This window comes from Scyliorhinus canicula, chromosome 8 (assembly GCF_902713615.1).
Source record: "Scyliorhinus canicula chromosome 8, sScyCan1.1, whole genome shotgun sequence".
Taxonomy (NCBI): Eukaryota; Metazoa; Chordata; class Chondrichthyes; order Carcharhiniformes; family Scyliorhinidae; genus Scyliorhinus; species Scyliorhinus canicula.
This window is the reverse complement of record NC_052153.1, coordinates 127,785,082-127,800,246: the sequence shown is the minus strand read 5'-3', so window position 1 is coordinate 127,800,246 and position 15,165 is coordinate 127,785,082. Positions and strand designations below refer to the sequence as shown.

At 42.2% G+C, this 15,165-nt stretch overlaps 1 protein-coding gene across 1 annotated transcript in view; it reads left to right on the top strand.

Moving 5' to 3' along the window:
- LOC119970494 (leucyl/cystinyl aminopeptidase) overlaps nt 1-14,530 on the top strand; it is a 183,127-nt gene extending 168,597 nt beyond the window's left edge. The window contains exons 15-18 of the mRNA XM_038805217.1: nt 6,193-6,354; nt 7,170-7,310; nt 10,540-10,621; nt 12,330-14,530. Coding sequence (XP_038661145.1) covers nt 6,193-6,354; nt 7,170-7,310; nt 10,540-10,621; nt 12,330-12,461 — 517 coding nt within the window. The 3' untranslated portion in view covers nt 12,462-14,530. The remainder of the gene's footprint in view (nt 1-6,192; nt 6,355-7,169; nt 7,311-10,539; nt 10,622-12,329) is intronic.
- Nucleotides 14,531-15,165: the final 635 nt, after the last annotated feature.

Genomic DNA, 15,165 nt, shown 5'->3' with positions numbered 1-15,165 from the left:
AACTTCGGCCCATATTACCCCAGTAGGCAGATCCCCTTTGAACTGCCTTTCTGCAGCCATTAAACTATCCTTAATTAACAATACTACTCCTCCACCTCTTTTACCACCTTCCCTACTGTAATGAACTCCAATTGGCTTTATTGGTTGGCCAATTGGAGTATGAGCTCCCTCATTGATAGCTCATTGAGGGGCCCATATAATCACCTGTGTAGGCTTTGTGAGCCAGTCTTAAGTTGACTGGACTGCTAGCAGCACTGTTTGTAGCTGCTCCTGTAATATCGCTATTGTAAATAAATATTGGTGTGGTGACGGAACTCCTGCCTCCCGTGGATTACTACACCTACTCTTACTGAAACATCTACCCTGGAACTTCCAACAACCTTTCCCGTCCCTGTTCTAACTATATCTCCGTAATGGCCACAACATCGTAGTCCCAAGTATCAATCCACGCTCCCAAGTTCACCTACCTTATTCCGCATGCTCCTTGCATTAAAGTAGACACACTTCAACCTACCTTCCTGTCTGTCAGTACACTCCTGCGACCTTGATACCCTCCTCAGTACCTCACTACTCTCAACACAGGCTTCTGGACTACAGCTCGTTTTCCCAACCCCCTGCCAAATTAGTTTAAAGTCTCATAACAGGCGCGTTTATCCGCGTGTTTCCCAGCGTTCGCAGCGCCGAGAGGCACATGGCTATACAACGCCACACGTTAACTAAGGGGCTTCGGGGAACGTGCAGCCAAGGCCACATGTAACCCCGTTGTCTACACCGAGGAGCTCCGCTCGCCGGAACTCTGCAGTGTAGCCAGAGATCCGGATGCATTTTTAAATGGCGTCCCAATCTCTGAGGCTCCCACCCGCACCTTAAGCTCCAATGCACTGCATGAGGGTCCCCAGGGCCCTCCCCAACACCCATGCAGGGAACCCCCAGCCTGATCGCCAACACACACAAAATGCCAGCTTGACACCTTGGCAGTTCCAAATTGGCACCGAGATGACACAGCCAGAGTGCTTGGGTGGTGCCAGCAGTACCAGGGTATCACCCTGCCTAAAGGTCAAGCACCTGAGGCCTCTGATCCCTGGGAGACCCCCACGAGTGTCTTTCCATCTGTTTGTGGGGACCTGTGCTGAACGGCGCTCACCCGTGATCTCCGAGGCAAAGGGGATAGATCCCAATGCCTTGGGTACCTCGCAAATCTACATATTAAAGTGAGATAAGATGTCTCGTTTTAATATGCAGATTTGCTATAAAATGATCCCGCCCATGATGGGCGGGATTTACATCGCAACATCTCGTGAGATTGCGTTAAATCTTACGAGGCGTTGCGAGCCGGGTACATCCCGGGAGTGAGGTGTCCCGTTTTTTACCGGCCACGCTACACTGTGGCTCACTGTGTTTCCTGCACAGCATTGCCATTGGATCGCGTCCTTGGGCTCTGAATTATATAATAGATAATTCGTGTCAGAGAGAAATAGAATAGTTACAGCACACATGGAAGCCATTTAGCCTGTTGTCCCTGTGCTGGCTCTCAGTGGCATGTCACAAACATGGGGCATCCTGGAACTCCCTCCTAAGAGTATTGTGGGTGTCCCTCCCCTGCATGGGCCACAACGGTTCGGGAAGGCAGCTCAGCACCACCGTCTTAAGGGTGATTAAGGATTAGCTGGATGCGAGTTTGTTAGCCCCCATTCTACAGCAGAGCCTGGTCTCCAGTCATCACGGGTTTTCCTGCTATTGGGCCAAGACCTCGGTCCGTTGGGACCATGTAGTGGTTGGTGTGCAACAACCACCCTATCTTGGTAGCAAAGTATGCGCAGCACGGTAGCACAGTTGTTAGCATTGTGGCATCACAGCACCAGGATCCCAGGTTCGAGTCCCGGCTGGGTCATTGTCTGTGCGGAGTCTTCACATTCTCGCTGTGTCTGTGTGGGTTTACTCCCGTTTCCTCCCACAAGTCCCAAAAGACGTGCAGTTAGGTAATTAGGACATTCTGAATTCTCCCTCTGTGTACCCGAGCAGGCTCCGGAGTGTGGCGACTAAGGGCTTTTCACAGTAACTTCGTTGCAGTGTGTAATGGAAAATGTGGCATTTGGGCCGTGGGTGTTATCCTGGCAGGACTTGGGGTTTTTGTTTGGGGATCCAATGTTGGGCGAAGGGAGCAGATGACCAACTTGAGCTGGGGTCTTTAGAGGAATGGGATGTCACCAGTCAGTGCCTTGAAGCTCAACTACGTGCCATTCAATTAAATCATGTCGAGTCTTTGACCGTGTTGCGAGGGAGGAAAAAGATGGTTGGCCACTATTTTTATCTGCTGGTGTGTGTGGAGTTGACGCCAATGGGAGTTTTTGTTGTTTATGGGCTAAAAAAATTTTGATTAGAAAAGGCGCCCTGGGACTTGAATCCGGGGCCATTACTGTTTGAAGAGAAGCAGCGGTTGGCAGCTCAAGCGGGAGGCACGCACTGGTGCTCGCCAGGGCTGTTATTTTTAAAAATAACGGCAGTTAAGAGCAGTTGAAAAGAGTTCAGTTGGAGAAAGGCAGCCGGAGAGGAAAGCAGCCGACGACCGGAGCAGAAGAAAAAAGCCAACGTTGTGCGGAGGCTGGGCGAACGGCTCCGGCAAAGCAAACAAGGTGCCAGCGGCTACAAAGAACAAGGACATAGAACAAATAAATAAATAAAGAGCAGGAGGAAGAAAGAAGAAAAAGCTATGAGGCTCGCTTTTAAATACCAAGCAGCCCAGAAAATACATCGGAAGACCCCAAGATTAAAAGAATAATGATTGACAAGGAAGACCAGAAGGTCTACTAGCTCAAAGCATCGAAAGAAAAAGATCTGTTATATCCTTTTTAAAAATAGTTTTAATCTTTTAATTTTGAAAATAAACATAAGTTAAGTTGATAACCTGAAAGAATTGTTATTAGAAAGTTTACATATTCTACTTAAAAAGCCTTACCCGTGAGTAGAGCTATTAAGTGATAGGTAAATGAAATCTTCTGGGAAGATATGGGTTATACCAGTGATTAACTCGAAAAAATAGTTTGACCTGAATAGCACCCACCTAAATCTGTCTCGGAGTCAGGGACACCAGGGAATCCCTGTTCACCACATACAATTTCTCAGCCCTTTTTTGGTCTGGGGGAGATTTCCTAGTGATTTGTCTACCCTTTTTGGTTTAGGGGGAGATTTCTTGGTGATTTCTCGATCCTTTTTGGTCTAGGGAGAGATTTCTTAGTGATTTGTCTACCCTTTTTGGTTTAGGGGGAGATTTCTTGGTGATTTCTCGACCCTTTTTGGTCTAGGGGGAGATTTCTTGGTGATTTCTCGACCCTTTTTGGTTTAGGTGCAGATTTCTTAGTGATTTGTCTACCCTTTTTGGTTTAGGGGGAGATTTCTTGGTGATTTCTCGATCCTTTTTGGTTTAGGGGGAGATTTCTTGGTGATTTCTCGATCCTTTTTGGTTTAGGGGGAGATTTCTTGGTGATTTCTCTACCCTTTTTGGTTTAGGGGGAGATTTCTTGGTGATTTCTCGACCCTTTTTGGTTTAGGGGGAGATTTCTTGGTGATTTTAACTTCAGGTGTTAATGTAAGCCTACTTGTGACAATAAAGATTATTATTATTAAAATAATGCATGCACAGGCACCCTCCACCCCATCCCACCCACCCAAATGAATTTCAGGGATTGAAATGTTGGGACACTTATGGTAAGCTAAACAGCAAGCAACTCAAACATCACACTGCCATGATAGCCCAGGAATCCGGTGCTACAACATTAACATTACAGCCCTGACCGAGACATGCTGGGAGATCTCAGATGCCCTAATTATGACAACCTTCAAGAAATGAGACAACTGTGGAAATTGCAGATGGATTTCCCTACTGTCCGCCATGGGAAAGGTCAATGGAAGAATCCTCCTCAACTGCCTCCACCGAGTGGCTGAAGAGCTTTAAAAAAAATTCTATTGTCTTTTTTTGTGCTGATCTTTAATTAGTCCCCTTTACTCCATTGCTGACCAATGGGGATAGCTCTTACTTTTTTTATAAGGCCCTCGTAATCATGTCAACCCCTCTTAGGCCAATCTTTATTCTTCACGCCTGTACTGAAAAAATATCAACTTTTCAAGCACTTCTGAACTACAACCTCTCAAGCCTTATAATATATTAAAATGAACTGTTTATACCAACTCATGCAGTGCTTTTATAGTCTTCTTGTAGGAATGATGTTCAAAACTACTTAAAGCTCTAATTGTGAGTTAACTATGCTCTTGCACAGGGCAGCATAGTGACGTAGTGGGTAGCACTGCTGCCTCACAGCGCTGAGGTCCCAGTTCGATCCCAGCTCTGGGTCACTGTCCGTGTGGAGTTTGTATATTCTCCCCATGTTTGCATGGGTTTCGCCCCCACAACCCAAAGGTGTGCAGGGTAGATGGATTGGCCTGCTAAATTGCCCGTTAATTGGAACAAAATTGGGTTATCTAAATTTATATTTTTAAAAAACTATGCTCTTGCACAAGTTTGACATTAACCACATCTTTATATACTAAAAGGGGTGAATTTTACTTTTTGGTGGACATCTTCATGGGCGAACAATCTAACCAATGAATTCATCCAACAGGAGAACTGTTCCATTTTAGGGAAATGGTGCTAATTAGCATGCAACCGGAAAATAGGTGTGCGCCCAAGCAAGTACCCAGTTGCACCTGACTGGCTCTGGTTAGGGCAAAATGTTAAGAATATCGGGAGTCATTCGTGACTCTACGGAAATAGTTTGTTGGGGACCTGTTCCGCTTAGTCAGCTTTTAGTGCGAGGAATGCCTGTGGTGCACACTGCAGCAAATAAACTTTCAAAATTGCATTAGAATTCCACGTATCTCAAACAACCTTTATTTGATTCAGTTAGACTTATGACCACATTAATCTAACTGTTCTGTGCTAACAGGTTTGTTGATGGTACTTCCATTGCCTCTGGAGACCTCTATTTGTCTTGTGACAATCCCTAGCCAATGGGATTTCAGTTCGCGGGATCTCCTGACTCCAAGTACTCTCTACAGGCCCTGAGTTCTAATCTTCCCCCGGGCTCTGACTCAACTTCTCAATTTCTGGGTGGACAGTCTCTCCCCTTCCTAATATTTTTGCATTACCTGACCATCTGAGTGGCCATGCATCAATCAGAATCCTTAAGTAACGGTAGCAAAGTGGTAATGTTACTTTACTAGTAATGTAAAGTTCTGAACTAATGCCCTGGAGGCATGTCCAAACCATGCTACTGGAAGAATTTAAATGTAATTAATTATTATTTATCTGGAAAATAAAGCTGTCTCAGTAATGACAATTAAACTACCCGATTGTCAGAAAAATGGATTTGGTTAACTAATATGCTTCAGGGAAGGAAATCTGCCGTCCTGGCCCAGTTTTGCCTTTATGTGACTCCAGATGCACTGTAATGTTTTTACTGTATTCTGAAATATCCTAGCAAGTGACACAGTTATATGAAATACTACAGAAAAAAATTTTAACAATAAAACTTGATTGACTGCTCAACATTGACCTAAGCACCAGAAACAACAAAAAAGGCACACCCTTCCCAGTCAACCCTGCAAAATCTTGCTTACGGATGTTTGATAAGTTTGGGAGAGCTGTCCCACAGACTAGTCATGCAACAGCCTAACATAGTCATACTCCTATTTACTGAATCATACCGAATCAACTAGCTAAGTTGCTCTTTTAAGAGAGTTGGTGTGGACACGATTGCCTGAATGGCCACCTCCTGCGCTGTAACTATCTGTTGTGGAATTGTTAGTCTCAATTGATCTAAATTCTGAAACTGCTGTAAACCGTATCACTAACTAAAGTGTTCTGTGTTTTGAAAGGGCTTGTTATATCAAATTGGAAATTGAAGGGGAAAATATCCAGTTTAAATGTATGTCCAGGGTGCATTCCAACTATTTTACATTTAAACACTAGCTGCTACTTCCTTGTTTTGAGTGCTTCAATTGTAACACATTCAGTGAGATAGTACAGTTGTGTCATGTAGTCATGATAGCGTGCAATCAGCTCCTAACCATGTCTTTAAATATATTGATCACTTCCAGTGCTGTAACTTTTCCATGTTAATTCTTAACGCTTTCCCAAGTCCTTAGTTGTTTTTAAAATGTATGTCAATGTGTATCATTTTGGTTTTGTTACTGTAGTTTGCCATCTGATCTCACAACAACGATCTACAGTGTTGGAGGACGTGACGTCGAAGGCTGGACATTCATACTCCAAGCATATAATAATTTGCAGTTGGAAACCGAGAAAATCAAAATGCTCAGAGCCATGGCAAAAAGCAGCAATGCTCAAAAGCTGATCTGGTTTGTAAAACTGCAACTCTACATTTTCATGCCTCCTAACCATTTATGAATACATCATCATGGAGACAGTGTCAACATATGTTCTCTTCCCCCCCCCCCCCCCTTTCCTTTCTGTTCTGTTCCTTTTGAAATGTTGCTTGCCTATAATGGGTCACACTTTTTCTTCCGCCCCGCCATGGCTTTCACCATGGTGGGGGCGGAAGAGACCCCCTCCCCTGCACATGCGCCGGTATGACGTCAGCAGCCGCTGACGCACCGGCGCATGTGCGGACTTCCGCCGGCCGGCGAGGGCCTTTCGGCCCCGGCTGGCGGGGCGCCAAAGGCCCTTCACGCCAGCCGGCGGAGCGGGAGCCACTTCGGCACGGCCTAGTCCCTCAATGTGAAGGCTTGGCCCCTAAAGGTGCGGAGAGTTCACGCCACTCCGTCCCGCCGGGACCCTCCGCCCCGCCGGGTAGGGGAGAATCCCGGCCAATGTCCTCAACTTTCTAGTAAAATGTTTGGGATATTACCCTCAAATTGTTGTACTCATATTTGCTTTTGGAAAGGAAAATATTTTGGAAGGGGATTTCCTGTTGTTCTTAAAAATAAATCGTAGCTGCTAATGTAAAGAATGTGTTTAGATTTCCCCACAAACGCTCCTCCAGAAAGTGATCAAGTCTTTAACTAAACAAATTTGACTGAGACTAAAAGTTTTACTTTAATTTCTGAATTGTCTTTCATATATCTCTGGATTGTTCCTCTATAATTAATGTATTCCTTAATTTTAGGAATTGGTTTCCAGATACTAAATGCAGTATTAATGCTTTATTTCCTAGGTTAATGTACGCCAGCTTGAACAATGGTGTTGTCAGGACACAGGATTTACCCTTCATCCTTGCCACTGCCAGCAAAACCCTAGCCGGATATCTCTTTGCTTGGGATTTTGTTAAGGAAAATTGGGATAATCTAGTTAAAAAGTAGGTTCCTAATATTGATTTGTTTTGTTCAAATTAGTTGGGATGTACATTCGGGGCTTGTTACAATAAAATTCACAAAAAACTTATTCATAATTGGGTGCCATCCGATCCTTTCATGAAAATGTTCATATTATTTTACAAGCTTTGTGTTGCACAGAGAATGTTTTATAGATTTATCATTACCTCTTGGTTTTCTATATCTTGTGATTTTTATAAAAGAAACTTTTTAATGGTTTTATCAACCTGAGGAACTACCTATAATGTCCTGTGATCGTATACCCCAAATCCCTCTGCTGCTCTACAGCAGAAATTACTTCCATTCATAGATAATGCCTGTTAATGCCCCAAACAATTTTGAGGTTTGATAAGTATGATGATTCCTGACATCTATGCTAGCTACTTCTAACTATTTTCTCTATCTCGATATGTGATAATTTCATTCTTCAGCTTTTAGTTTTTTTTGTTAAGCTAACTTACATGGATTAGCTGTCTCCCTTTTTAAAAATGGGTATTTAACTGGCCACTCTGCAGTCCTCCAACATTCATTTGAACCCAAAAATAAAGATTCTGGGGCAACAACAGTTTTCTTCTTCCCCGACTCCTCCTCCGCCCTCCTACCCCCATTTCATAATCCTACCTCCCCTCCAATCTCCTCTTGATTTTAGGATGAATTCTGTTGGATTCTGGAACATCGTTTTTCTTTAATTTAACTATGTTTTCCTTTATATTCAATATAATACAGCTCATTTCCCCTCCTTTCTCCAGCTCTGTTTCTTAGGCACTGTGATAATGCAGTTATTTGTAAACTGTGTGGAACTGTTTGATAATGATGGAAAATGCCTGTCAGACTATCTTCAATAAAGATCATCACCCTTCAGTTAGTGCTCACATGGGTACATTTTGATCCCTGTTTCATTTAAAAAAACATATGAAAGACAATAAACAATAGCTAGGAATTATTTACGGGGGTAGTTACTCAAGTGATTCAGATTATATGCTCTGAGGACTGTGAACAGTTTATTGCTCACATTTGTCTTCCCAAAATCATATTTTCTAGAAATAATTTCTATTTCTCATAACGTATATATAATTTTTAATTTGGGGACCAGTTTTGTTTTTGCTATTATTTACTCCACTCTGGCTTTGCCTGATGCTTAACTGACAAGACCAGCAGGTGGCACTGTTATTGGATTTTCAATGGTAAATGATCTGCTAAAATGGGCTGGATTCTCCATTCCTCGAGTCACGTGTTTCTCGGCATCGCGCTATTCTGCTTATCAATGGAATCTCCCATTGAAGCCACCCCACGCCGCCAGGAAACCCATGAGTGGGGGCGCCCTGTCGGCAGAAACAAAGATTCCCAACAGCTGGAGAATTCCAGCCAATAGCTTTGTAACTTGTCATACAATATTTTCCTGTGTTAAAGATGTAATCTAATTATAAGTTGCAATCCAGGGGGACAAAAGCTGACTGTGTATGGATGCAGTTATGACTACAGTTCTTCCTGTAGTTATAAAATTAAATAAATGGGGGAAGTACGCCAAATTAGTCAGTTTGTCGCCAGCAATTATTTATCTCCCACCCACATGTTGTGGCCCTTGTATGCCCCAAAGATTTTTACTTCTCCCCCTCCTATCCATCCAAGCTGACGCTCCAGCACCCGAAAATGTGGGCCCCCATGTGTCTCCAGCTCTGAATAGGCGGGCACATGGCAGTGTTAGAGTGACATTAGTAACCAACTGATTTTAAAAATGCAGTCCATCAGATCCAAGTGGGAAAGAAATAATAAAGTAGCCCCTTCCATTTTAACAGCCCCTGCTCTCCATGCCCAGGAATGATTTTAAAATCAAAGGCATGACATTAGAATCCATAAGCACACTGAAGACAGATAGTTTTATTTCACACCTCTCTTGACTCTTCCACCACCCTGTTTTCTGACTGCTTGTCTGACAACCAGCCCTGGATGAGCTGCAAGGTCTTCCAATTAATCCTGGGATGATCCGAGGTATTGTCCACAAATTCCATATGCATGCCACTGACCCTATCTCCCTTTGCAGCCTCTATGTCAGGTTAGCATCATCTGTGTATTATTGACCCTGACATGTTTCTCACCATATAGCTTCACATCTCCAGGGCTGCCCACGTTCAGCTCTGTAACATTACCCACCTTTACCTCAGCTGCTGAAGCAGTCTTTTTATTATACCCAGGCTCAGCTCAATGCTACTGAATTGCATTAGGATTTCTCCCAGCACCTCCTTCCAATGTCTGTAAACTTCAGCCGATGCAAAACTCTGCTGCTTGTAGTCTTTCCCTCGCCTAGTCCTACTCATCTGTTGCCAAGGGGTTAGTTGACCTGCATTGTTTCCTGGTCCACACATTTCGAATGTAAAATTCAGGCCCTTGTATTTCAATCCTTTCACAGCCTTGCCCCTCTTACGAAGAGACTTAGTCCCTAAAAGCAGACGAGTTAGGAGCACGTGGGGGGTTTAAGTAATGAAACCTGAATCCAACTCACTTCATGGTTGACAGAAGCAGGAAGGAGGGATCAGAAACCAATCCTTTCCCAGGTTGACAGCCTCATTTTGATCCAATTTTTCAAATTTAACTCTGGCCTGCCAGGTTTCCGGTGTTCAGGAAACCTGACAGCTCAAGAAAAGGGAGAACTGCTGGTATGTCTTTCCATTTACCTGCTGCATCCAGTGTTCCTGCCTTGTTAAACCCAGCCCTTCAGATCTCCCCTCAATCCTTAAATTATGCTCAACCGAAGGAAAACTTAATCTTCTAGGTTCCTGACTTCAGTCTGGTTCTCTCTCTCTCTCTCTCTGCCCCCCCCCCCCCCCCCCCCCACCCCCCCCCCCCAATCACTCTGCACCTCTAACTTCTTGGGGATCTCCCTCCTCCCTTTTCGCAATGGTTTAATGTTGCACAGCTCCGTTCTCAAATGCTTCTGTCGCTCCTCCATCTCCTTTAAGATACTTTATTTTTTTAAACCAAAAATTTCTTCAACCAAACTTTTGGTCACTCTGATATCTTCTCATTTGCACAGCAGTCACCTTTTTCTTGTGCACATTCTCATTGTGCCTTGGAACGTGTGTTTTCTTGCATTAAAGATGTTACATAAATGGCATGTTCCTTTTAAACTGATTAACACTTTAAAAGCAATGTCTCTGTTGGACTTACTATAAAAGTTGTTGTTAAAAATGTTTAATTTTTCAAACTTATTATTAGGTTTCACCCTGGATCATATCCTATTCAATCCATTATTATTGGAACAACATCACAGTTTTCAACAAAGAGCCACCAGTTTGAGGTTAGTGTCTTCTCAATTTTGAAGAGATTACAAGCATTTTTTGTCAGGCAAGTTTTATGAAATCAATTGACATGATGTTATTCACTTTGACCGTAGAAAAGTAGACTACTGTTTAAAAGGTGTGTAATTTGCAACTGCTGATGTTCAATGAGACTGCAGTGTGCTTGTATAAGGAGCACAGAAAGTTAACATGCAGGTACATTGGGCAGGCAAATTACATGTTGGCCTTTATTGTAAGGACACTGGAATATAGGAATAATATAATATAGTAATCACTTATTGTCACAAGTCGGTTCAATGAAGTTACTGTGAAAAGCCCAGAGTCTCCACATTCCAGTACCTGTTTGGCGAGGCTGGTACGAGAATAAGAAGAATGAAGAAGTCATAGATCATGGAATTTACAGTGCAGAAGGAGGCCATTCGGCCCATCGAGTCTGCACCGGCTCTTGGAAAGAGCGCCCTACCCAAGCTCACACCCCTACCCTATCCCCATAACCCAGTAACCTCACCCAACACTAAGGGCAATTTTGGACACTAAGGGCAATTTAGCATGGCCAATCCACCTAACCTGCACATCTTTGGACTGTGGGAGGAAACCGGAGCACCCGGAGGAAACCCACGCACACACGGGGAGAACGTGCAGACTCCGCACAGACAGTGACCCAAGCCGGGAATCGAACCTGGGACCCTGGAGCTGTGAAGCAATTGTGCTAACCACTATGCTACCGTGCTGCCCCACTCCAGTTGGACAGGGTTTCGGTCAGACCGCATCTCATATACTGTGTGAAGTTTTGGACTCCACATTTAAGGAAGGTTAGATTTGCTTTGGAGGTGATACAATGAAAGTTCACTAAATTGGTCTTGGGATGAGAGGGTTGTCCTTTGATGAGAGGCTGAGTAAATTGGGCCTATATTCTCAAGTATTTTGAAGAATGAGAAATGATCGTATTGAAACCTACATAATTCTGAAGGGCCATGATAGGGTAGATGCTGAATGATTGTTTCCACTTGTAGGGGAATGTAAAATATGGGGGCACAGTCTAGGGATAAGGGTACAATTATTTAAAACTGAGATGAGAAATTACTTCACTCAAAGGGTGGTGAATCTTTGGAATTGTCTATTCCAAAGAGTTGTGGTTGCTTCATCGCTGAATACATTTTAAGGCTGGGATAGAGAGAGCTTTGGTGTCTTCCGGAATCGAGTGATATGGGGAGTGGGAAGAGAAAATGGAATTGAAGCCCAGTATCAGCCACGATTGCATGCTCAATGGGCCAAGTGGTCGTCTCCTGCCTCCTGCCTCCTGCTACTATTGATTGTGTTCTTGTAATTTGAGATTACCAATAGATAACTGCTTAGAGCAGTTTATGGCACTGTTGTGTACTCCATAAAAGGTAAAGTCACCATAGTCCCAGATGACCAGAGGCTGCATTCCCCTTTGAGGGGGAGAGCTGACTGATGGTGATTTAATCTGAGGCGAGGGGCAAGGTTGAGAAGGTGGGGCCTTCATGAATAACATCAGCCAATACAGGAATTGAACCAATACTGCCCAGCCAATTGAACTAAACCAGTACTCTATATAAATAATAGCTGTGCGCACAAGCAAATCCCACAAAAAGAAAGTCATCCGATGTTTATAGTTTGATCAGGGAATTTGCTTTTTATTTCCCATTTTCTTTAATTATTCAAACTAACTTCTTTTAATTACAGGTTCAAACATTTTTTGAATCACTGACCGGCACGGGTTTGCAGTTGCAAGCTGTCAAGGAGGCACTTGAGAACATTCAGTTGAATATTCAATGGATGGATAAAAATTTGGAAAACCTGAAAGTGTGGCTATAGAAATTCTCTCTTTTCTCTTCAGTAAATTTAATTTACCTATGTGCTAAGTGATGCTAAATTGCTGTAGTATAAAACAGGATAAAGTCAGTTGTCACTCACAATAACAGCAGTTTGCACTATTGAAGGGTTGTAGTTAGCTCAGGGTTACTGTTACTGTTTGTTTAATTGTGATTACGAGGAGCTGCAAACCAAACTCTGGGAATCTGGTGATGGGTGAATGTATTTGCAAAAACAAAAATAAGCAAAATGGTCATTAATGAGTTCCTAGTTTCAACCATTTAGCATGTGAGTGAGGAGGATAAAAATGTGTACCATGTACCATTTGAAGACAGAATGTTTAGCTTACCAAGCAATTTAACTTTATTTTACCATATACTTGGTAGTAAAGGGTGTTTTTTTTCCATTAGGTATTAGACTTTGTGTACAGTGTTTTGTGTGGCATATTGAAACTGTCCTTCACCTAATAATAACACCGAGTGCAAAGTGGATACTCAGTCCTCTGTAAAGCAAGGCCATGACCACAGCACAAAAACAATCATAATATATAGTGTATGGTGTATTTCCCTGTATTGTATTAGAAATACCAGCATTATGAGCCCATATAACTTGAATTGCTACATCCTTACTGAGGCCACTGTTTTGACAGAAAAGAATGTGATCACCAAATGACTTTCAAGAGAAAATTCTGGAATCGCACAAAACAAGAAATTGACTTAATCCAGTTACCTTAAACTAGCCGCCCTAGCTTTTATACATTTTAATTTGTTTTTCATTGCCTGCTGCATGCAGTCTCGACTGAATGATGTATATCCTTTTTTTTTAATGCTATAGACTATATATTATGAAAACTGTGAAGCTCTAAGTTTACAATGCCGTTTTTTTATCCAAGGGTTCTGTGATGACCTGTTAGGCTTTGCTATCATGATTTATACTGTCGTCAGATTTACTCAAATTAATTAGTGCTATATTTTACTGACAGCCATCTATATATATTTGACAGATTTGAGTTTTAAGTACAATTGGAATTTGTGAATTGTTCAAGGCCAATAAAAAGTTAACAGGATGTTTATTATTTTAAAAAGCTACTTCTGTATTGTGAATCAGAATGTACTGCAATGAATATCCTAATCACCAATAGTCCTGACAAAAAAATGCAAAATTAATTTGCACATTATGGATATTGGGCATTGCCTTCAAATTGAGAATGATCTAAAGAGTATGTAAAGAATGTAGCTAATTCTTGTGCTCAGTTCATTTATTAACCTCAGGTACTGACAAGAATGTGGATTAAGAAATGTTAAATGGGATGTTAACTGATAAGTCCAGCTGGTTACAAGCACTGCAAAGAATCATGTTCTCAATAAGCTGTCTGAGGAAAATGAGAAGACCTCCTGCACAAAATGACACTGATTTGCAAGCAATTAATCCACAAAAGTTCACCTATGGCTCAAGTAGTTTGTGCATTGACCTTTATTCCGGTTTTTCTTTCTTACCATCGGGTGAACACTTTTTAAAAAAAAAATAATTACCATGAGCAAATTTTCAAAATGTATTTTCTAATAGTTAAATTTGATTTAGGTGGTAAATCTAGAAATGCATAGTAAATAGTTTTCCCGATATGTGTGTAACCATAAATTGAAGCCATATTCACAAAGTTGTAAAACAAAGGAACGGTACCCAAATGTTGCTACTGTATTGACGTTGCTCATCTCTCAGGTGTAAAGCATTAATAATATGTTTGTGGTTTGTAAGAATTTAATGGTGTAGAGTGAAAACAGAAGTAATAGAAGTTGGAAGCTGACAAGTTATTTTTTGAGATTTGAATAAAAATATATGAATTATATCATTTCAATTTACAGTTGCTTTATAAAAATTCACATCTTTTAGCTGTTAAAATTTAGTGTTATATTTGTTGAAGCTGTTTGGTTTGTATTCTTTCAAACTCATATGATTGCACAATATTTTTGCTCATAATTAAGACAGATCTATCATAAAGAATGAAAAACATGTACTATTATTTTTCATTTATTTCTCTGAGGCTGATTATTAAATTTTATTGGAATTTTGGACTGATGCATTTGTTTATTCGCAAACAAGGGGTGGAATTCCCCAATCTAGGACTAAGTCCTGTGGCGAGGGTGGGAACGTGGAGTGTTTCCCACTGCGGACACCAGGAAAACACACCATATCTTCTGGCCCCAACCTTATTAATTATTCAACCGGTTGTTTTGTGCCATATTCTGTGGAGAGACAGGCCTGATGGTGAGGAGTCCACCATCCTATCCAGCTGCCATATTGAAAAGGCTCCCACCATCACTGACTCACTATTGAAGAAAGATAGGTCTCAGGGAGCACTCTGAGGCCAGAAGGTGGACCTCCTGAGAAAGAAGATGGGTCTCCAGGAATATTGAGACTTAAAGACGGACCTCCTCCAGGATACCAAATCTGGAAGATACCCCTGTAGATGCTCCCTCCACCCACTGTAATGGTTCCAGAATTGCTGGCAGCTTCCACCCCGAACTCTGGAAGACGCCCTTGGCATTATTCCCGTGAGTCCAGTATCTGAACACCACATTGTTCCAGGCGTGTTTTGCATCGGCCTGTTTACCTTATAGCATCGTGGAGAATCAGGCATGGATGAGTCAGTACTTCATCTTCATCCCATTATTGGGATAGAGATCAGTTTCACACTGACCTCAAGCGA